This window comes from Psittacula echo, assembly GCF_963264785.1.
Source record: "Psittacula echo genome assembly, chromosome: 3".
Classification (NCBI taxonomy): Eukaryota; Metazoa; Chordata; class Aves; order Psittaciformes; family Psittacidae; genus Psittacula; species Psittacula echo.
Window position 1 is genome coordinate 40,428,415 of NC_137736.1, and position 24,553 is coordinate 40,452,967.

Genomic DNA, 24,553 nt, shown 5'->3' on the forward strand with positions numbered 1-24,553 from the left:
GATTCCTCCCCTTTCTAGCAGAGATAAAGCAGCTTGAATTTTATTCTAACTTGTTGTTTAGTTTTAATTGTGTAGAAATATCTTTGGAAAAGCTGCAAATATATTGCTGATACTTAACCATTTTTTTTTTTTTTTCCCCATGATGAGAAAATAAGAAGCTGAGAAGCTGCAGATCAACCTTTTTTTTCATAGAAACTTTCTAAATTCAACTAATTACACTGAATATCAGCTCTAATTAGACCTGGAAAAAGGAAGCACTTTGGGAACAGGGTAAAAAGAAACCATAATTATTCAGCATACTCTGATACAGCCCTGCAGAAGGAAGCTAAGAACCAGAGAGTTGCTGCTATGGTAATGCACATGCTAAATATGCATAATTTTAGCAAATATGGTCATGAATTGCTGGAAGCAAAAGGTTACAGACAGTGAAGGCATTTTGGTTTTCAATGTCTTTTTGTATATTTTACATTACTTGAGCTGTGAGATAGAAACAAATTTTAGTATAATGAGCAACACAGGATATCTGTGAAATCTACCTGCTTGGTTGCTCTTCACTTTTAGAAATTCACTTTGTGTTTTTCTGTAAGAGGGTAACACAAGATGTGCAAGGACAGCCTGTGGGATTGAGAGCTATAGATTTATGAACAGGTGTTATATTGTGTGTGTAAACTTAGATCCCCTTCATCTTGGTTAGTCCCACATGTAACACAAAGGTTTATAGAGATTATATTTCCTCGTTGGAAAAGACTTTAAGAAAGAATTGATGAGAACATAGAATAACATTCTTGCAGAAATATGGATTTCATATATGAATTTCTGTTTTCCCCCAGCCAAACACATATTTTAATACGGGGCAGTTCCTTAATAAAAGGACCTTTGCATTGAGCGAATTGTTGATTATGGGGGCTTGGAGTGAAGTGCCTGTGTAGTTTGTTCAGGTAAGCAGATCTGTAGGCATTTGGCTCCTAGGTAAGCTCCAGCTTTCTCTTTGACTTCTGGTTTTGTCCTGTATGGGAATGCTATTGATTTGAAATGAACAAAAAATTACTGCAGGCTTTTGTAATAATCAGATCTAAGTATCCTACTTTTATTGGTATAGGAAAAGTGACACCAGGATGAGGTCACAATAAATCTGGGCCTTTTTCACTGTTGAGCCTTTTTTTTTTTTTTTTCCTGTGTCTGGATTCCTGTGGACACCCAGAGCTTGAGACCAAGTGAGAGCTCTCAGGATTGTGTGATCTCTACATATTTGCTAAGGAGCCCCTAAGGTCCATTAAAAACACCAATATTTTAGTGTAATTTCAAACACTGGTAAGAAAGTACATATTGTCTAGACACTTAATTATGAATTTTCTCATGTGACTATCTATTAAGTTCTCTGAAGTATAATCATTAAGTGGGAAGAGGGAAGAAACATTTTAGGCATTTAAACCATGTGGATCCAAGAAGAGTATGATTTTTCAAAGATACATCAGTAACACAAACTTTTAAATATTTATTTACATTTATATTTTAATATTTTAACGGATTTATTTAATTTTAACTGCAATATTCTATTTCGTAAGTTACCTAAAACCTTGAATTCTGTGAAATAGTTGTTCATATGTGTCTGTTGCAAATATATGAAGACAGTTCAACTCCAGTTCTTACCTTTTTGTGCTAATAAAAATCTCAGTAAGGACAATAGACTTGGATGTCTTGGATGTAAGAATTTCATGACTGGTTTCTTTTTGTATATGTTATTTGGTAGAACAGTTGCTACCTGTGCAAAAACTTCTTTAATGGAATAACACCTTGTAGTAAAAAACCCCTCCACTTTTAATTATATATCGGGAACGGATATTAGCTAGTCTGTTAAATAATGCTGAAAGCCTGCAGTCCTAACAGCGCAGATGGCGCTTCATAATTCTCAGTCTTTTTTTTTTTTTTTAATGTATTGTACATTGATACTGGTGCAACATATCTACATATTTGATGTTGTAAATCAGTGCAGCAAATTAATCGCCACAGTAGTTCTTAATTTTTCAAAGTGTTGTATGACAGGTTTTCACATAGTGAGCCAGATTCTGTTGTCTTTCCATATTGGCATGAACTTAATTTATTCACTTAGTTTCACTAAGATGGTTTCAGATCTATTCCAAAGTTAGAAAAGGTAAGGCCACAATAAATTCTCTATCCACTTAAATAATGCAGTTTATAAAAGCTGAATTAATGGGAATGCGTTACTTGAGGAAAAATAGCTATTTAGTAAGTGATTAGTTAAAAGGTTACTATTTTGGGCACTGTTAAATTGTATACATCTGCTTGAAATGCTGTACTTAGCTTTTGGAGGTTTTTGTTTATGAACAGACTACAAATTTGTTCAACACATTCATCATCCACAATTACTCAAATTTCAGTGAATAATTATTAACACATTGAAGGTTTGCAAATATTTGTAGTTCTCAATTCATATTTTGAAATTACCAGTACTAATTCCTCATCTGAAAGTCAGTTTTAAATTAGCCGGCATAATATGTATTTCCAGTTATGTTTTCAGAGTTATATTTTAAGCTGTAGAATTCAGTTGAAGTTTTACACACACAGAAAATAGAAAATTGAGGAGTTTATCTTACTCCATCAGGAACATTTGCAACAGTAAAACTTGAGTGCCTAAATATTATTAGTACAACTATTTCATCAAACTGAAGCTTTTAAATGGAGTGAATATTTGCAATACTTTTTTCAGTATGACTGCTACCTTAGCCATTAGCATTTGTCTCTTGATTGGTATGCTATCTGATGGCATCTCAGAATAATATTAAACTGCTTGCAGATCTTGGGCAATTTTCTATTTGTTGATTAGTTAAAATCAAATTGCATGAAAGCCCCTGGCTTTTATTCTTCACTGATGATGCAAGTGAAATGGACAGCTGTGAACCAAAGTTACTCCTGGCTGCTTAGGGAATGGTGTCTTCTTGCCACCACAAGGAAAAAGCCTTTAAGAGCAAGCAACAGCTGAGTTGCAGCTCTCATCCCTTGGCTTCCCTTGCTTTCTGCTTGGCTGTGCTGCGGGAAGATCCTTTTGTGAAGTGTGTTGTATCACTAGAACCTTTAATGCATGTGTTAATAAACTCAGCTAAATTTGGGTGAATCAAAGTCTATCACAGGTAGCTTAGAGAAGGTCTAGTTGATTATTTGGATATGGCAAATTGGACCAAATCAAGAATTCTGCTTTAAATCCGTCCGGATACATAAATATGTATATATATGAAAAAAATCCCCATGTTTGCTTTCTTGCACTTCTCACTTTTCAGTGAGTAAACCAGCACATTTTAAGTAGGTAGGTTTTTGGTACCATTTCTTAGTATAGAATTCCAGAAATGGGCCTCTGTCAGTAGAAATATATAATTTGTCATTTAGTAGTATGTAATACAAGTGTGCATGTATGCTTGACATATAGAAGTAATTTTCATTCTGTTAGGCAGTGACTCTTGTGTCTTACCAGTTCACCCTTTTTGCCAAGGAAGCAACAGCAGTTATGTCTTATTATGGAAGCTTGTGCTGTCTTATGCTGTTATTAGTAAAGAAACTAGTACAATGATATTGCAAGTATAGTTGGGTTTGTTTAAATGTGACAAATGATACTTGTTGACTTTGGTAACTATTAGTATATAAAATATATTGGAATTTAGTATGACACTGCTAGTTAGGAACTGGAGTATTACAGAAAATGGAACAGAAATTAAAAATGCGCTTTATGATGTCAAGAAATGCCACTTTTAATTTTCTTTTGAAGTTTTGAAAGGAGCTTGGAGTACTTATTTAACTCTTAGTTCTAACTGTATTAAGCAATTAGAAGAATAGACTGGGCAATTTCATTGTATTAATTAAATGTAACAATGGTACTCTATTCAAATGAGAGATAACATTTAAATCAATAGATGGTTTTCTTCCTTGCTATAAAAGAACAAGGTGTATTTCCAGCATTTTCTCTCCTTAATAGCAATTCTACAGATGGATTCACCTTTTGACTAGGAGTATTTCCATGCGTTTAATTAATGAAATAGCGTAGCCTTACACAGTCTTTTTTACAACTCTGTTAATAACTGTTCATGTAAATTAAGAATAAAATATCTTCTCTCCATCTAATTTTAAGTTAAAAAAAACCAAATCAACAACTACAACAACAAAAACCCAAACAGAAAAACAACATATTTTTTGTACATAACTCCTATAAATGCAAAAGCATTTTTCACTTCTTCAGATGTAAGTGGCTACGCTAGTTGCATCAAGGAGCTCTTGGGACTCATAGCCATGCTGCTTGCTGCTTCAGCAGGTGCTTCACCAGCAGTAACAAGAGATATGCATAAATTGTTCAGGCATTTTAAGTCTTCAGCTAAATAGCCAGGCATTTTCAAAGAATTTCTGCTGGGATTACATCTGCAAAGTAACCCAAAGCTCCTGACTGCTGGGGCTCATTACTTGAAATACTTGTTGATAATTGGCTATTTCATTATGAGTCTCCTGTACCTTGTATATACATCTTGCAGAAAAATGCGGAGGCACTAATTAATCTCAATGGTTGAGGATAGTATTTTGCAAAAAAATATTCAGGGGTAGGGAAGATACACATGGTCCGTGGCCTTTGTTACATATAACAGCTCTCAGAAATGTAGTTCATGCATTTTAACTATTAAGCCTAATTGCAGTTTATAAAGTGAAGATGACAACTGGTAATAACACTGGAAAAAAAACCCACCAAAAACAAAACCAAAACCCCTCAAAACCAACAACCAAACCATGGCAATCAAATATACAGTAAAAAAACTATAAAGAGCTGCTTACACATATAGGTTAAAGTTTATGTTCATAGATTAAATCATGGGTTAAGGTACAGGAACTACATTTAATGCTCACTTCAGTGTCATTAGAATTGAAAATCATCTTCATAAATACTTAGAAGTGAGGAGAACACTTTGAAGAGTTTAATAAGTCATCAAACATCATTGGATGTATGTGCCATCTTTCAGAAATATGTGGAAAGCTATGTTAGCATATCAGTAATATAGAGATGTGGCTGATTTGAACACTTGCACAAGTGAAGATCACATATGTGATTATTTTGCTTCTATCGCAACCAATCCGTCAGAGGGCTCTGATGCATCTGAAAGTCAGAACGCACTGCAGAAGCTTCAGTATTTTAATCATATATGTCTCTGTATATATGTGTGTATATATACATCTGTTTCAGTTGGTTCCTTGGGTAGTCTTTTAAGATGCATTTCACTTGATAGAAATACTGCAGAATTTGAATATGCGTGCATTTGAAAATTATCTCATGATGATTTTTTTATTGTTTGCAATTTGCTTCTGAATCGCTTCACTGATGTCTTTGTTTTTATAGTCTTCTGAATGTGCGTAGAAAGTTGGTGTTAATTAACAGTCAGTTTGTCTAGCTGAATTCCAATTTTGTGGAATTAAAATTAATTCACCTTCAGTATTTCGTCTTTGAATCATTGTCTGGTGTAAGCAAGTACACAAAATGTTAATACCTGGAATGTTTTTGGCAGTAATACTTCATTATCTAAAGCAGCATCTAATCTCAGTAATAATTAATTCTGTTAAATAACATCTAATCTCAACTCTTAAACTTGTAAAATGCTTACATTTCTGATAAGGCTTGCAGTAAAAATCAAAGCCAACTTTTGAGTATTTTTGTCTGCCACTCTTACTGCATGTTACTTAACAAAATACAGAAATATTTTCAAAGATGCAAAGTTCTATGGAAAACATAAATCAAGAAAAACATAATAGCCTGGGAACGCTATTAAACTTTACAAACTAATAGCTGGCTATAATTCCATACTATGCTTATTTATAGCATTAGTATTATACTTGCCAGTTATCTATGTTGTTTAGTCTGCCAAGACTGTAATCCTCACTAATGATAGTAATCCAGCCACAAGCATACTTTCAAGCCATCACACTGCTTTTTCCTCTTCTTCTAACCACGAGGGTGACTTCTTTGCCAAGTATGTGTGAAATAGGAAAGGTTTTTTGGTTTTGTTTTTTTTTTCTTCTCTGTCCGTGCAGTATTTTTTATTTTTCAAAGTTGAAATATACACTAGGTTTCTGTAAATGTTTATGTTCTAGCAAAGCCCTAAACTACTGGAGCACTGTGGGAAATGTCATGACAGTGCAGTACATTGAAAAGTAGGTGTACATCTGTTCCATTTTAAAATAGAAACAGCCAACCCTTAAATGCTTGCCTTAAATCAAATGCATTTAAATAAATCAACAGCAAAAAGGAAGATAAGTTAACCTTTTATATTTCCAAGGCTATAATAATTTTCAGTTTTTAAAGTACTTCTGATAATAAACTGTCATACAGGTTGGTTGAATGTTATGTCATTGAAGTCATTCTCATATTTTGTGTGAAGTTTATGTGGTACAAGCCAATGATGACAGTGAAAAATACTACAAAAACTTTGCAAAGAGCATTATGCAAATGAAAATAAGAACAACTAGTGTGTGTTTCTCCAATTGTTCGCTATTCATAGTGAATCTGGAAATCTCAGTCATCTAACTGTGTGTAAATATTTAAAGAACTTTCTAAATGAAAACAGATGTCTCATACCTTACAGTTTTATATTAGTGTTAATGCACTTCTATTAGAGACAAAATTGAAAATTAAGTAATATTTCTATTTATTGTATTTTTTCTAAATGTAATTCCTTACTTTTTTCTTGAAGATAATTTAAGACAAATTATAGTCCTAGTTTTCAAATTTGTTATTGAATTGTTTCTGTATCCTGCTTCTTCCCCTGCCTCAGTGAATAGATGTTTCAATATATTTGCTGTTAGCACTGGAAATTATTTTCTCATAATCACATGTAGCTTCATAATAAAATGGGAAATGACCACTAATTTTTTCTACACTTAAAAGTTAGTAGTCAGGCTCACTTTGTTTAGTCCAAAAGTTCACTCTGTTTTCTGGGTAGTTCCTTACAATGTGTAAAACCTAGCAGGAGGCAAATACCTGCATTTTATTCTATTATATAATATCTGCATGCCCAGTTACATGAACAAACACAACTTATAAGCTTTCTTCATATCTTTGAGTATTAAGTTTGAGTATTGTTTAGACAGAAATGTTTAAAAAAGAACAAGTTATGCAGAGGCTTCTTGTTAGCTGTTAAACAACTTAATATGGAGAACCATGTATTCCTTAAGTTCTTTCTCCAAGAATGAACTGCAAATAGTGGAGGAATGTCTAAGACTTCAGATGTACTCCTTTTCATTTTAACTGATAAAATAGAAATGAAGAAGAGAATTTAAGAGTTACATTTACATTGATTTAAATGTAACAGTCATGTCAATTTGACCTTTGTAAGTTGTTTTGTATTACTTAGAAATCTTTTCCATGTTATTTTTATTACTCTGGCTGTCTGCTTTGTGATTTTCTGCTTGTGCCATTGTAACAATGGCAGTATTTTTGATTTCCAGAAGTAGTATTTGGTTATAAACTCTGAATCCTGCTGTGATGTTAGGTGGAGCCTGAATGTCACAGAAGCATTGTTTCTGATGGCTAATTAGATAATCCAAGTGATTTAACCTCTGTGTGTCATTGTCATCAAGCTGATGATGCTGATGAAGAATGCCTGACAATTAGTGATGTAGAAATACCAAAATAACATAGTCACTATTTATGTGGTTGTTAAATTAGTTGTTAGGCATTGCAAATATTACAAGAGTAGCCAACTCATTCCTCACTTCTCAAAATTTTCAAAAATATGCTTTCTTTTTGGTTCTTTTATTTGCCAAATAATACTTTAGGAGTTGAGTAAAAGGAGCAAAACACAGAATTAATTCTAATTTTCTTAATACTGATTCTCACTGAATTAGCCTAAAGGTCCATCTAGCAATAATGTGAAACAAGTATCCTTTGTGCGGTAGATAATCCCTCACAGCATATGGAGGTAATTAGTACTGAAGCTAAGTGCTGCCTCAGGATACGTATGTTCGGATGCATCTGAATACCTCTCCACCATTTTTATAAATCTGCGTTTATCCTTTTACACATTTGGACCAAGGATTTTGTATACTTGGAGTTCCACAGTGCAAGTGTGAACTGTATGGAGAACAGGTAACCAGATTCACATTTTGATCTGTGAAAATATAAAATAGAGTGTGCAAAGGAGGTGTATTATTAATAAATTATAGAAGTTTAAAGAAAATAGTAATTACACTTGATTTGGGCAGGGGAAAAGGAAATATATTCTCTAATGGTGCATACATTGAACTATTCATAAGTGCTATCTGAACTTCCTGATAAATAATGGTTAAAGTGCTTGATCCATTCTAAACCAACATGTCCTTATTTCTCTTAGTTCACAAACTGCAAGTTTTTAATAGAAATTTCACCCTTTCATGCTTTTCATATCTCCACCTTTATCTCCCCTGAGCCTTCCCCTTTCCAAACTGAATCAGCCCAGCAATAAGAATCTGCTTATAAAGCAGTATCTCCATCCCCTTAGTTTTCTCCACTTGCCCTTCTCTAAGCCTGCTGAATCCTCCTGGGGATGTGGAGACCAGAACTGCATGCAGCCCTTCATGTATGGGCACACCAGACTTTTATAGGAATTTAATTGTTCACAACACATTATTGGGTGGCTTTTTCTTTCTTTTTTTTTTTTTTTTTTTTTAATGCTTTTGCATTGACGTGGCGGTTTCAGAGAACTGTCAACAATGACTCCAGGACCTCTTTTATGCATGCCTGTTCTGGACTTGGTGCCATATGGGTATTGTTCAGAGCAGTTTTCCCTGGATGTACCATTTTATCTTCAATGTAAATGGCCATGTTTTTGCTCGCTTAATCAGTTTTGTGAGGGCTTCCCAGACTACCTCACCACTGGATGATGTTCCAGGCATTTCATGGCCTGGATGAGCCTTCTATTTCCTCCCTCATTAGGGTGCCTGGAGGTGCCAGCTATTGCCTTGTCTTCATCCTGAAAAGTCTGTTAAGCCTTACCCTTCATAACAGACACTTCCATCTTAACAGGAATACACTAATGTGTAGTTCCCAGGATCCTCTCTGGAGCCCTGTTTATGCGTTCTGCCGTGGTAACCCACTACCACACTGATTCAGCTCCCTTTGTTAATGACAGGTTATGTGCCTTGGCCAGCTATTTTTCAATTCCTCATTGGGGTTCCCTCAGAAGTCTGAGCATGCCTACCAGTCCTGGTGACTTATGGTCATATAACATGCTAGTATGGCCTCTCTGTTTATTGCAGATTAATACAATTCCTCTGAACAACCTGCTACAAAGAACATGTCAGGAGTGGGATCTCCTCAACAACTTCAACAGTGAAGACCAACGCAAAGACCAGTGTCTCCATATAGCCTAATAATCCCTCAGTACTCATTCACCAGCTATTCTGTCTGGCTTCCTGCTTCTTGCATACTTTTTAATACTGATACATGTAGCCTATTCAGGGATGCAGATTCTCCTCTCTCCTCCTTTTTCAGCACTTTTAATTTCCTGCTTACGTTTTAGCACTGGTGTTGAAGCCGCTGACAGTTTTTTCTTTGCTCCGTTTAATATTGCGTGTGCCTGTCAACCGACATTGGTGGTGGTCCAGTTTGCTTTTCTTGTTTTTTGGGTTGTGCAGTTATTCAGAAGCATACTCAAATCTTAGCTTCATTTTGAGTGTGGTGTTTATTTCATTCGGCTAGATGCAGCTGTTTGAGGTTATGGAATTGAATCTCTGGAGAATTGCAAAGTAATAAAGCTGTATTTGTTGGATATTCGAAATAGTTGTAGCTTAAGATCTTTTAGTAGCTGTCAAGGCCACAATGTGATAGTCTCAAGTGGAGACTCTGGGATGTTTAGTGGAAGAGCAGTTGTCTGGAACATTGCCTCACTCTATGAAGGAAGCTATTTTATAGGGGTCTGATAGGAGGGGTTTGGGTTCCCAAGGGCAGGGGGAGTGGGAGGCAGTGTCTATCTTGGTGATGTGTTTTTCCTTCCTTCCTTCCCTCCCTCCATTTGCCAGCTTGTGTGTTTTCTACCGTGCACAGCCCTGAACGTTTTCTATTGGTTTTTTGTACAATCCTCCAAGGTAGAAGCCAGAACTTCAGTTCCAATATCTATTCCACTTCGGTTTCTCTCTTAGGATGGACGTGATCAAAATATCTATGCAGTTTGATTAAGGTGCCTCTAGAAGGCATTAGGCTACAGAGAAAATTACTCTTCTTTACTGTTGCAAAAAAAACATTGGAATAGAATAACAATATGTTTCTTGAATGTAGTTTATGATCTTGTGAAATGTCACACTTGCCTTGAGTTGTCTAGACTGGAAAAGAACAGATGTAAAAAGAATGACAAATAGGTCTTTTTCTTCTTTTTCTGTACTGAATCTATATTAAGGAGGTGCAGCTTCTTTTACTAGAGCTGATGAGTTGACAGTGAATTGAAATCAAAGTCAATGTTTGTAATAGGTAACTGTCCTAACATCAATACTAATATTTCTTAGTCTTCACTTAATATTATAGACATGAAATCCTTCAGTGCAAGCAGTTATAAATAACATATGAATTGAAAAATCCTTGATCAATATACAGAATACATACAGGCTGTGAATATGTTAGTTATCTCAAATGTTCATGTCTGATGCAGCCAGAAAATCCTAGTTTCAGTTGGAAGGGCATGAAATCTGCATGAACTAAGTAAGTAATCTGTTGCAAATATTTCTGTAGCTTCCTCAGACAGTGCCCACTTACTGAGATGAACAGTGTTCATCTTAAATCAAATTTTAACACGTATTTCACTAGTGCTTCAAATATTTTGATGGGGAGTGATAATTTCAAGTAGATGTTACAAAATCTGATGATCTTACCTGTCCCGAAATTGCTTCCCCTTTTGCTTTGCCGCCTTCCAAAGCACGGAAAAAATGACTCAATATATATGAAGGAATTGCGCACCTCCTCTTTCTTCTTTGGTATCTCAGTGTCTTTTTTCCTTTTATTTTTTTACCAATTCTTTCTACTCCACCCTCACATGATAGCTTTAATATGTTGTGCTTTATCCCCTTGTGTGAATGAACTCTGTGTCCAGCCCCAAACTGAGCATTCAGATTTAACAGATGCCAGTGCACTACTGACAGGTAAATGGGTTTTGGATATGATTCCTTACTACTTTCAGTTAGTTCCTTAGAAAACTTAAAAATAATCTGAGAAGCATCTGCAGAGTTGTGAACAATATGTTTAATAACACGTAGCAAATAATGTTGTTCTGGTGTTACTGCAGAACATTAAAATGTTCATAAGTGGGACCTATGCCTGACTGCTTAACAAAAAAAAGCATCCTGTACCTCCTCAAATGTATCGTGGGCTGCCTGCTTCTGGCCGTAGTACTTGACAGACACATACTGGACCAGAAACTAATGCAATGCATTGTAGAACTTAATAGACAAGGATGGTATGTTACCTAAAGAGCTTCTGTTGTCTATGGTGACATAATTTCTACATCTTATAATGCCTGTTTCATATCATGATGCTTTTTTCCCCACTGATTCCTGGGGAAAACAAAGGGTCAAAACTAGTGATTGCTCTAGGTACATTGCTGAATTCTGACTTCAATACATTTTGTTTTAAAAATACTATAAAGTGCATTTTCCTTGTAGTGGTGGTCACCCTATTTAGGATGAAGTGTTAAACTGATTTCTGTTGTGCTTTCATTTTCCAATATATTCATAACAGAAAGAGGCAAACACCTCCTCCCCTCCCTGCCTTCTTCCAATTTGAATGTTTTTTCTTTGTGCAAGGCGCTAAATGGTCACTTCCCAATAAAAGCTATTTAATGAAAAATAGAAGCTTCATAAAAAAGCTGAAGGAAGAACAGTCTACAGGTAACATAATGGTTGTTTGCAAGATGTTGCTTATGAACTGTCTAGAAATTCACTGACTTTTTCTTTCAAGAACACTTGACTGCTATAAAGGGTAGAGAACGCATGTTTAACATGCTTTGCAATCCAGGTTTTCTATCAAGTGCTGATATTTAGCTTTTATCTAATTTGAATTATCTTTCACCTGTGTGAAACAGTGCAGTTTTCCCAAATGTGAGGTAATAAGAGGAAGTGATGTTTAGTATATCAATAGATTAAACACTCAGACCCTAATGTGTATTTCTGAAAATTTAAGATCCTTTAGTCACTTGTGCAATTGAGCCATTTCAAACAGTATAAAGTAGCTGTGAAATTAGAAGGGGGCTAGAGGAATTAAGTTCTATTCTGTTTGTTCCCTCCCCACCCCCTGTCCATTTGATCAGTATCAGCAGGGGCTTTTTAAATCTTGCTCTTTGACTGTCCTTTCTTTTCTGTCCTTGAAAGTGATGGTGGGAGGAAGGCAAGAGACCTGACAGTGTGCAATCTGTAGCAGTCCTTTGTGAATGAAATAAATCACAACTTTGATTTAGACACATTCATCATTACTTCGGCTACTTCGAGTGAGGTGAAAATAGGAGTAGAAAACACCGATCACTTACCTTTCATTTATACAGCTGTGCTTAGGGGCATGTTTTCTTTTCTTTCAAAGTATTGCAAATAGTGTATAATAAGGTGAAGCCTAGCTGTGGGCCAGTAAATGTTATCAGCTTTGCTGAGACAGTATTTTCATTGCAAGAAAAGGGTGTGTATTGTAAACAATTGCATATTAACACCTTGGTCTCATTAATTGCAAACTTCTCTGATACATGTCTCAGTGGCAGCTTCTACTAATTAACTCAGACACTAATTGGGTCAGATGAAATAAAGTAGACAGCAGTCACTCAAACAGACTAGAACAGCCTGTTCTCTAATTGCGTTTGACAGAAGAACAAAAAAGGAACTTGAAATATTACAGGCAAGTGCTAGCTATCACTGAGTATTTAGTGTGGATATTTGTAATGAATATTTTAACAAAAACTGAAACAAATGCTTGTTCTTTGCGTGTGGTTAACCCATTCTCCTTCCTGTATTGTATGTGACATGAATTTTGATGGCCTTTGATCATGTGAAGTGTTTGGGGGGTTTGGGTGGGGTTTTTTGTGTTGTTTTTTTTTTTTTTTTTTTTGCATAGAAGCAAATCTGAAAATCTGAGAGAAAATGCATTATAAAAAAAAAAAGGCTGTTTAAAGCTTTGCAACTATGTATCACTAGGTGGCATTTGCTGAAAAGAGTACAGCAATTTCATTTTTACATCAGAAGCTTGTATGAAACACTAGGTACTGGTGTTGTGGATTAGACTCTGATTGCATGTTTTAAATCCTGATGCTTCTTTCAGCTTCATTTGTTATTAGTGAACAGTCTGTTATTTGGAAAGTTGTGGGCTCCTGTTTCCTCTTTTTGATGTATGCTGCTCTGACTGGCTCATGAATAAATCTTACTATGCTGGTCCCTTAACCTTTATTGTTCACATCTGAACACAAACAGAAACCTAGATTGTAAAAATCTCTAACTAAGGAAAGACGACGGTCAGACTAACAGTAAGCATATATGTTCAGTTTTCTGAACAAAATTAAAGGCTATTGTGTGGTTTTCATATACATTATAAATATGAGAATTGTGGATAATTTTAACTAGTTACATAACTTTGGCTTTGTTATTTTTTAATAATTATTCTCTATTAATACTCCCATGGAGTGCCTCTATCATGGCTTACTCTGAGGTGGCCTACTGATCACTTAAATGCTGATTTGTTTTTTTAAGCTTAAAAAACCATAAACATAACCCCCCAAGAAACCTACAACCTCTGTGTCCTGGCAAGGAAAGTTCACTGTTGGCGACAGCTCCTTTATCATATTTTTCCTCTTTACAGTGCATATAGCAACTCTCCTTGTGTAAATCATAAAGGCCAGAGCCGTCTGAAATGGCTGAAAACCAAGTTTCTTATTTTGTGGAGGTTTTTTTCGTGACATTGCTGAAATACAGGATCTGCCACTGCTGCTTTTTTTCTGGTATGAAACTTTTCCCACAGTGGTGACAGGAACATTTATAAGGCTGGGGTTTGCTTTGAGAAGGCTTGGTAACTGCAGCCAAGGCGAGAGAGCTTGCTTCCACCTTAAATTAGTTTCAGCAATTCTCAGATCATTGGTACAGAGGAGTAACAACACTTATTATGGGTTGCCACTAAACACACTGTTTACACAAACCAATTTTATTAGTCCTTAACTGATGAGGATTTTCTTGGTGCTGGCTGTATGTTAGGGCTCACAGAAGGACTGCTGCAGCCTTGCCTACCTGCTTGTGCCTATCAATCTGTCCTAACACTGCAGTCCTTTCTCCACAAGGAGCAGTGTATGAAAATATGTGTGTGCTCTGAGGGAAAAAAAAAAAAAAAAAATAGATGATACTGGTTTTTTTTGAGTTAGCGATTGCTCTGCTGTTAGCAGTTCCCTTTTTCTCTGGGAAGGGGCAAAGATGGGTTAAATCAAGGACATCTGAAACCAGAATTAATAAAATTAAGACATATTTAATCTGTTTATCACATGTAGTCACTCCCTGAGTTAAACCTTTTAGATTCTACCCTTTTTTCCAAGTCAAACAACCAATCAGAGGTGGGACGGAGCAGCAAATGTTGTTTCCTTGCTCGGAGCAGAGTGTGATCTCTCTGCTAAGTGACCTTACAGGTCCTTAGCAGTCTTTAGGAGATGAAAGGATCAAAGTATCCTTCATCACCTGTTTCAGAAATTGCAGTTTTAGGTTCTGGAGTTCCGGTAGGTTTTATGTATAATGATAGTAGCAGTAAATCTGTATGGAAAAAGACATCCCTGTTGATTTTCTGTAGCACTGCACGATGTCTCCTAAGTTTTTAGCATGTGCTTCCTTAATCTGTAAAAAAGAAAATTTCTGTTAAAAATAATCCAACAAGAAATAGTAAGATATTTTCCTCAAACTTACTAATTTGAAAAGATGAAGTTAGTATCTGTGAACTCCTCTTACTTTTCTTTCATATTTTAGTAATATTGGTAACTTCCCCAAATTTTCTGTGGATTTGTGCTGAAGTTGATACAGTTTCTAGCACTAAGCGTTTTGTTTTGTTTTGTTTTGTTTTTTTTTAATTGCTTTTAACAACAAGAAAAAAGCTTATAAATCATCTTTATTGGTATTTTGTCAAGGTACTTGGATATCTTGGTGTCGTGGTTTAAGCCAGTCAGCAAGTCAGCCACCGAAAGAGTGTAACTCCCATGGGTTGAGATAAGATCAGTCCAGTAACTAAGGTATAACACAAACCACTACTGCTACCACCATTAATAATAATGATAAGGGAAATAACAAGGGAAGAGAATACGATACCCCCACCGAAACAAGCCCGACCGAGCAGAGAGTGCCCTTCCGGGTAACTCCCAGTTACATCCTGGGCATGACGTGCTGTGGTATGGAATACCTCTTTGGCTAGTTCGGGTCAGGTCTTGTCTCTGCTTCCTCCCTGCTTCCCCTCCTCCCTGGCAGTGCATGACTCACAAAGTCCTTGTTCAGGCTAAATATTTGAGCAGTAACTAAAAACATTGGTGTTATCAGTGTTGTTCCCAGGCTGAAAGTCAAAACCACAGCACTGCACCAACTACTAAGAAGGAAAAAAAATGACTGCTACTGCTGAACCCAGGACACCTGGCAGTATGGAGCATTGGAGCAGGCTTCTCAGGGAAGTGGTGGAATCATCGTCCCTGGAAGCGTTCAAAAAACTGTGTAGATGAGGCCCTTAGTGACATGGTTTAGTGGTGGATTTGGCAGTCCAGGTTAACAGTTTGACTTGATCTTAAAGGTCTTTCTTTTCCAACCTAGTTGATTCTATGATTGTATGATTTCAGTGGTGTCTGCCAAAAAGTTGATAATATAGTTTAGTCATATAGTGTGCTGCAAGTTCCAGAAAGCTGCAGTGATTTAAGCTGCTACAGCAGTTTTAATCATCATGGAGGTTTAAGTGAAAGTAAATATGTTACCTCAGTTTAGCATGTAATATATCATCTACAGTATGCAGAAAATACTACTAAATTGACGGTATGATGCTGAAATAGTACGTACTTCTATTAATATGTTAAGCCTTTTTTTTGTTTGTCAATGTATGTATATGATATTGAAAAATATATAATAAAGGGTACACTGTTTATACACAGCTGAATATCCAAATGAATTATTATATATTTCCATGTAAAGGTAACTTAAGTCATAAGCTGAAATCCTTCCTTTTTGAGCACCAGTTTCTCAAGCAGAGATAGGTTTGTAGGTTTGTTCTTTAATTTTGGGGGGTGATTTATCCTTCACAAAATTTACATATTGAAGCAGTGTGGCTTCTTAGGTTTCATTTTAGGAGTGATTTCCCTCTGGGAAAAACTTTCTGGGTCCTGGATCCAACAAAATTTCTAGTTAAAGAAGAAGAAAAGAAAATCAGAAAACAAAATCAGTAAAGCTTGTGTTTGCAGAGCTGTCAATAAGTAGGAGACCAGGGTATTTCTGGTAGATTGTGGTTCAAAACTTTTTCATGTCCTTATTATTGAAAGCCTAAGGCAAGGGTAAATCTCCAACATTTGAGGGGAATGGCTTGACAGTATGGTGTCAAGTGATATGGGAGATGAAAGTGCTGCTACTCCCTTCCCATGCTCTTATGCCAGTGATGACAAGAAATGTGAAATCAGGGTCCTCTTTCTTTGGGTTTTGTTTTTGTTCTTTTTTTTCAATCTGAACAGCTAAGTCATTAGGCCCTCCACTCAACAGCCAGCCAGTAAGAAGCAAGGGACCAGCCCATGAGCTCTTCAGAAGGGTTATTCTCTATTAGCAGTTCTGCTCCTTCCTCCTGAATCAAATCCATAGACAGGGAGAAGTACGATCAGTTCCCTAAGTGTGGTTGCATATGGTAGACCAGAGGAGGACTAGACCAACTGCTGGGAATACCATTACCAATATATGAATTGGAGCTGAATACCCCATGTTGTGTATACTTAAAATGGTCTGAAAATGTGAACTAAAATTCTATTTATTGTCTTATTTATTTATTTATTTATTTATTATTTAATTCTGTTGGAATTGTGCTCCTGTTTTTACCTTGGGAGTTGTATCTGCTGCAATTTATTTAGGGGAAAGGGCTGAGAAATGGTGGGTTGAGGGGGAGTGTTTTTAACAAACATGCAGCAAATTTATTTGTTCAAACCTAAGTCTATGTGTACATTTCACCCCTGCTTGTTATTATTTTACAGATCATTTTTTAACTTGCATTATCCTGGTCTTTTTTGGTGCTAGTCGAATCTTCCTTTTTTTGGTTTTTTATTTGTTTTGGTTTTGGGGGGGGGGGTTGTTTGTGTTTTTTTTCTTTTTTTTTTTTGAGGGGGGTGGTATTTTTTGGAAGTGGTTAATGGCCTGGAGAGGCAGATCACACTGTGCTGTTTTGCTGTACATACTTGGGTGGTTCTTTTGTTCAAATTCACTGTTTCCCTGCATATAACTTCTAGCTGCCAGATATCACAAGAAATGCCTTACCTGTTTTTCTTTCTCAAAAGAATATGCCTCTGCCTTTTCCTATCCCACTTTTACTTCTTTATATGTCTTTTGCCCTTTTTTTCCCCAAGCCAGGGAAAAAGTGTTTCCCTCCTCTTCTGTCTTTCATCCCTTCTTCATCTTTTGGCGTTGTTGTTGTTGTTTTCTTTTCTTTCCTTCTGTTCCAGACTAGCATTCAGTTGTGTTCTCTGTCTTTTGTGCTGCTTCTGCTCTTCTTCTACCCAATAACATCCATACTTGTCCTCAAAAGCACTCTTTAGTTTTTCCCAAAATAGGTAATTAGGCAAAGCTAGTTCAGAAGAATGAGATGTTATATAAACACTTGTAATGCCTTAAAGAATTAAAAAAAAAAAAAAAAAAAAAAAGAGAGGAAGAAAAAGTCAGGAAACAGTTTCCCTGAAAGTTCATAATGAGAGAACAATTCCAGCTAAAATATTGAGAAAAATAAAAGGCTTTCTCAGCGTGACATTCAGTCTAGGCCTGTGGTGTCAGTAGAAATCTTGTAGGTTGGGTTTTAGCCATTCTCTCTTCTGTTCATATCAGAAAATAGAATCCCTCTTTCTGAGTTCCTCTATTTGAACAAGGGGGTGGGGGGAAGCAGAGTTGAGATTAAGTCTTTTCAGTATACTGATATCCCTACTTTTTTCCTAAGTTTGCCATGAATCCTACCACGTCCTCAGAAAATGTTGATATACTATTTCTCAGGAAATAGTATATTAATATAGAGGATTGAGATGTACTTTTTTAAAATTTATATATTAATGAGGGTTTTCTGCATACTGAGGTCTCCTGTTTCTGCTGAGATTTTGAATAGGTTCATCAGTATTTTGAGAAGCCTGAGATGGGCTGATTATGGTGATTTCACTCGTGTTCCACGGTAAAGTATCAAGAGTTAGCATAGGGAACAGGGAGTTTTAACAGTATTCAGATTAATTCTGCTCATCAGTGTATTTATAGAAGATGGACAAAGAATTGTATGTTACATATTGCCCTACATGAGCAATAGACTTAAAATCATTGTCTGTCTGTCACAGCAGTCTATTGTATTTCCTGTCAGCTTGTGAATGTCTTGGATGACCTCAATGACTAAAAATCAAAGCTAGTCCACTCAAATATCATCCAGTCATTGTATTGCATTGATTTCTTTTCTCCTTCTCAAATAAGCAAGAATGGGAAGGGAACATTTCTCAGCAGTTGCAGTTACTGGCAGAGTATTGTAACAATGTGATGGAAATCTCTAAGAATAGTGAGTTGATGGAGCCAGAGTATCAATAATGTGACTGTCTGTGGCCTCTTTTGTTCCTAGTGTTCCCACCAGAGCTGGTACTCACTCACAGTCACTGAAGCAAATCCTGGCCTTTTCTAAATCTGCATTGTTTGGCTTCTAGCAAAAATAGCAATTCTGATACTTTCATTTTGTACAGTGCCGTTCTGATGAACCTGCAGTTGCCATGAATGAAAGAACTGACACCTGCCTTAAGACCATTGTTTCAAAGTTTTCAGCTAGTGTATGGCGATTCTTTTTTGTTATTTTTTTTTCTTCTTCCTGATAGTTCCCAGTAGACAAAACATAGCTATTCAATTATTATTTAACTCAGTTCAAGGCAACACTGGGTAACGGAATAAAACAAGTCTCTTTTTCCTGTTTGTGTTCCAACCTGTGATGGAACTGTTTGCTGAAGACTCACACAAGCAAGCCTCCTATCACTACCAGTCTCTGCAGTGATTCAAATATTATGTAATATCTTCATTGGCATCTTAAGGACGATGATTTGTTTCTTCATTTCAAATTGAGGCTTACAATCTCAGGATACAGCTCATTTCTTATACCCCTGAAATGTTAGCGTACTTCTGTTGACTGTCTTCTAATTTTCAAAAATTGGCTGTACTTACTCTTCAGGAAAGTTTCCTAAGCCACTTAAATTGGTAATCACTACCTACATCTCTGGAAGGCAGAGTGCAGATGATAGGAAAGATGCACTATTGATTCATTCTCTATAGGAGAAGAGGCTGTGAAGTATCCATCCTTGGAAATATTAAAAAAACAGACTCGATGTGGTCCTGGACAGTCTGCTCTAGGTGACCCTGCTTGACAAGGGAAGTTGGACCAGATGGCATCTAGAGGTCACTTCCAACCTCAACCATTCTGTGGGTCTGTGAAAGCATTATTTATTCATGTGTCTCAGGAGTAATGAAAGTGAAGATCCTCTAGAAGAAGAGAAAGATGCAAAGAGTGGAGCTTCCCCCACTCCATGTTTTCTGTGGGAGAGTGCCTTATATCATACAAATGGAATGATATAGTGGCATATATACTGTATGTTTCTGAACCTTGGTTCATTTAAAATCTGCTTAGTATTCATCAGTTCACATTGTTTAAACGTACTGCTTTTATGACTTGCTAACACTGCTGTATGCTTTAGGACATATCTAGAGTATACCAGATACATTAATTTTTTTTTTTTTTTTCTTGTTGCCATCTTTCATTTGATATATTTGGTGGTATTTGGTGGGGGGGTGTTTTGGAAAAATAAGTGTAGTGTACTAAGAGATGACAGTGTAATGCTGCGCCTTTTTTGGTGGAAAATAGAAAAAAATTCATTTTAGCAGTAGGTTGCAAACATGAACTAGTTAATAAAGTGTCTAGGAAAGTTGTCTGGTAACCACTTACAATTAATAATCTCATCCTTGTTCTGCTGAATCCTGATTGCATGTTCCTAAGTATTCTTCAGTATGCCACTTGTCACTATTACTCTTGCCACCTGATTAAATCTTAGAACTGTCCTTTGTCAGATTATAGGTCCATTAATACTTCACTTTCTTTCCTGGCTATGATTTCTTCTGAGCTCTAAACTGGAATAATACTTTTAAAGTCAAATATGCAGTTAGCTCATTCAAGAGGTTTGCATTCACAGTTGCATAGCTGGATGCTCATCCTACCAGAAATATCAGAATTATAAGATCCATTTGTGAATGTGTTCTAGTTAAAGCAAGGTCTGTTCAGTGGTACTCGAGCCTCTAGTGCATAAAAATCAGATAAATTTCACAGGTCAGTATTTTTTTTTTCCCCTGGAAAGCTTTCTATAGACTCCAGTGTGTTCATTTTCTGAGTTGATAACCTGCAGAAAGGAGGTTAAGCCTGTTCCACTCTGTCCAGCATTCTGATAAAAGCATATTATTGCTTTGGGAAGCGATCATGTTATTATTGAGATAAAGGAATTCTGGATCCATGCAGTATTTCATGTTCAAATTTAGCCTTAGGGGAGACAGTATGCTTGTCTGCAGTTCTTCCAGCTTGAAAGAAAAGAAGTGAACATAGTATATTCCTCTCGAACAGCTGAAGGAATTACCTGCCTGGCCATTTGATTATTCTTATTGACTCACAGTAAAAACACCTGCAAGGGCATTCATCTGTTAGCTGCCAAAGGATCTATTATAAATACAGGATTATGAAAGTGGCAGATGAGTGTTCCTGGCATGTTTTTACAGCACCCAGACAAATGTCATTCAGCTTCCACATCTAGCATTCAATCCGTAAATCTGGGTTAGGAGAACATATTTTTTTGAAAAATGTCATGTTTATTGTGGGGAAAACATGCTGTACATAACCAAGACATTGATCATTTTTTAGGTTAGGAGGTTGTGTCTGACAAATTGCTGTGGCTAACAACTTGTCAGACCAAGCATCTAGAGATAAAAGTGCTTGAAATGATCTCTGTATAAAGATAACATCAGTAGAATAGATTTGTGTTTGCAAAAGTAGCAGAGCATTGCCTGAAATTTGAGCAAGTTTCAAACATTCAGGTTGTGGCTTTAACTGTCATTTTCCTCAAGAGAACCTGGTTTTTATTAGCTTAATGAACACAACTTGCTGAATAGCAATCAAATCTTTGGCATATATCCTTATGGGGAAAAAAACCTCCAAACACCACACACTGTTATTGAAAATGCTATTACAGTAGCCTGTGGTGGAAAAGTGAAAGTTTAAACAGTCTGAAAGAGGCGGTTTTGCCTCTTTCTTTTCCCTTGCTAAATACCACATACTCTTTTTTCTGCACTGTTTTAAAGTTACATTTAGCATTTGTAACAGAGATGGTTAAATAGAAATAGATGTTTATATGAATGTTTTACATGATTTTTTGGAAAAAGTTTGTGATATAACATTATATTGATTATGCATCTTCAGTCAACAAAGTATTAAAATACCAGTTTCATGCGAGGGATGAAGCAGGAAGCATTATTTGGGATAGGTAGTAGTAGAACTCTGGAAAGTTTGTTGTAGCAGGTACTCCTATATCAGTGGCAGAATGCATATAATGATTGACTTCTATGGTATGTTTGCAGTAGTATTATTGTGTTGACAATCTCTTCACCATAATCATGAAAGCAATTAGAATATGCTTAGTCTTGTATGCAGAAGTTTTTTATAATGAAATAGTAGTTTTACAAACTCTATTATTATTTTTTTCCTAAGTATTTTTCCTATATTGTACTGTAGAGAATGGAAAACATTCTTGTAAAAAGCCACTTTTAAAGGGCTATGGGGATGAGGTTTTAAGAACAAAAGATACATCTGTATCAAAGAGATTTTCCATGTCACCTTGGAGGGGTGGAGGGAGGGAAAAACAAAGTACATTATTAATGCTGTACATTTCTCATGTAGCTCATCCATACCTGACTTTCAAATGCAGATGAATCCATTAACATTATTAATTGCTGAACATTTCAAATGGGAATTTAATACCCCTTTTTATTTAAGAAAAGTAGAGAATTTTACTGCAAACCAAAAGGCAGGATTGAGTGAGCCTTATTTTAGTATAAGCATTCTGCAGTGTTTTACATATATGCCCTTTAGTTCTAGTTTGGTTTGACTTTGTCATAGAAAGGTTTGACCTTCTATATTATTTCAGGGATAATACCTACAGATCTTATTGAGTAAATGCTTATTAGGTTCTAAGTTGAGGGCCTCTTTCTCTTCCTGCCTACATAAAATATGTCAGAATTGTACCTTTGTGTGTCCAGTTCAGAATTGTACCTTTGTGTGTCCATTTAATTCTGCATCAAGACTTGACTTGCAACTTAGATAAAGAAAGCAAGGCCTGAGACCTGTAGATCTCCGTCTAGAATGTTTTTTTTGTATTAAAGAATTGAGAAGGACTTTCATGTGTGGCTGAATACATGCATGGGTTTTTATTTTTTTAATTTCCCTACTTGAGGAAAAATATATAACAAATTGTGACAGGTCAATAGCTGCAAGGCAGAAAATGCATAATGTATGGCAGGGACTACCAATGGAGAACTATCATTGTGGTCTGGAAGACTTCCTCAAGAAATATGAGGATGTGCATATAAATTTATTATTTCAAGCACTTTTATAAAACTGCTGTAGAAAAGTTTCCTGTTGCTCTTGTCATTGGGTAGCAATGACAATTTTTTTCCTTTTTTTTTAATACTTACATAAAATTAAAAATTTGAATGAGATATTTCAGATCCTACTGCAAAATGCTTTGTTACAGAAGAAAAGAAACCACAGGGTGGGTGAGATGAGCTAGGGATAGAGACCATGGCTATGTAGGGAACCTGTAGGCTTTCTGAAACATGATGATGTAATTGCCAAGGACAGAATACATACAAATAGGTACCCTGAATGCATTTAAATTATCATTAGTATCTTTACTACAAACCAAGACTGAAGCTTCAGTCAGTAACACTATGCCACTTTGTTGAACAATTCTAATGAAGTGCTTTACTTTTCTCTGGCAGATGAACGGGAAGATGTTCAAAAGAAAACATTCACAAAATGGATAAATGCACAATTTGCTAAGGTAAATACTTTTGTTTATTCATAAACAAAAATTTGGTTTGAATGTTTAAAGAAAAAGACCCTGATTTTCCTCCACTGAGATTTAATTTTCAAGATAACAGTTACAAGTTTCAGATATTGCTGAATGCAGTTGACTGATTTGTTAGAAAAAATTACCAAGTTTTATTCCTTTGATTTCAGTAGAGATTAAAATGTAAGAAGCCATCCTTTTAAAATGTTCTCTGCCTCTATTTACTTTACCTTTTCTCAAGCTACTGATGCAGATATACTGAATGTTGGCAGTTTTTGTTATGTTCTTAGTATGTGGAGAAGTTTCCTCTATTGAGCTTGTTTTTTCTTGCTTCTAATTGCAATCTGAAATTTAACAAAAGCAAATGAATTGGAGAGCAGCAAGGTCAAAGACAAGAGGTGTGATCGAGCCAGTAAATTATGAAAGTCAATTATAATATGTTTTGAAATCATTATCTTTGGTAAAGATCTCAAATATACTTGAAAAAAGATCAAATAACTAGCTTATTTAAATGAGGTCCCCTGGCAGTATGTAATAATTTTGTCTTTAATATACAGGAAAAATTGAGCTCAAACTATTAATTTTATAAAACATTTTTAAAATTGCTGGAGGATAATTACTGAGCTGTATTTGCCAGTAATAAACTAAGTCATTCCCACAATCTGTTGTTTTATCTGGCAATGGACACAAATGAAATGGTACCTGTGATATATCTTCTGTTTAGTCTGGCTTTTGATTGTGTCCCATCTGCTTCTCCTTATTAAAAAAGAGGGGTAAGATAATCTGAATAGGACCACCATAATGTTGGAAAACATGCTCAGTAATGGTGCAGTCCAGCAGGGAGTCCCACGGGTCTGGAGCATTTGCTAAGACTACTTCAGGTGATTTAGACAGCACACATTTGTGCTCAGCATCTTTACAGCAGAGATGACCAGCAGTTTGGATGACTGGATCAGGAGGAAAGACAGTCCTGAACTCAAATGATCTCTAATTAATCAATGAATTACAAGACAAGTGTGAAGTATTATATTTAGGACAGAAGTAAAATGTATGCATACAGAAGAAGCAGCAACTGCGTTATCAGTAAAAAAGCAAAGAAAAGTCTGGAAATTGTGGTGAATCACAAACAAATCAGCTACATGGTAGTATTAAAAAAAAAAAAAAAAAAAAAAGAGGAATATATGGCTGTATATATATATATATATAATATA

At 35.8% G+C, this 24,553-nt stretch overlaps 1 protein-coding gene across 1 annotated transcript in view; it reads left to right on the plus strand.

Moving 5' to 3' along the window:
* DMD (dystrophin) overlaps positions 1 to 24,553 on the plus strand; it is a gene marked incomplete at both ends in the record, with an annotated part of 1,114,107 nt that overhangs the window by 153,444 nt on the left and 936,110 nt on the right. The window contains one exon of the mRNA XM_080612996.1: positions 23,272 to 23,333. Coding sequence (XP_080469122.1) covers positions 23,272 to 23,333 — 62 coding nt within the window. The remainder of the gene's footprint in view (positions 1 to 23,271; positions 23,334 to 24,553) is intronic.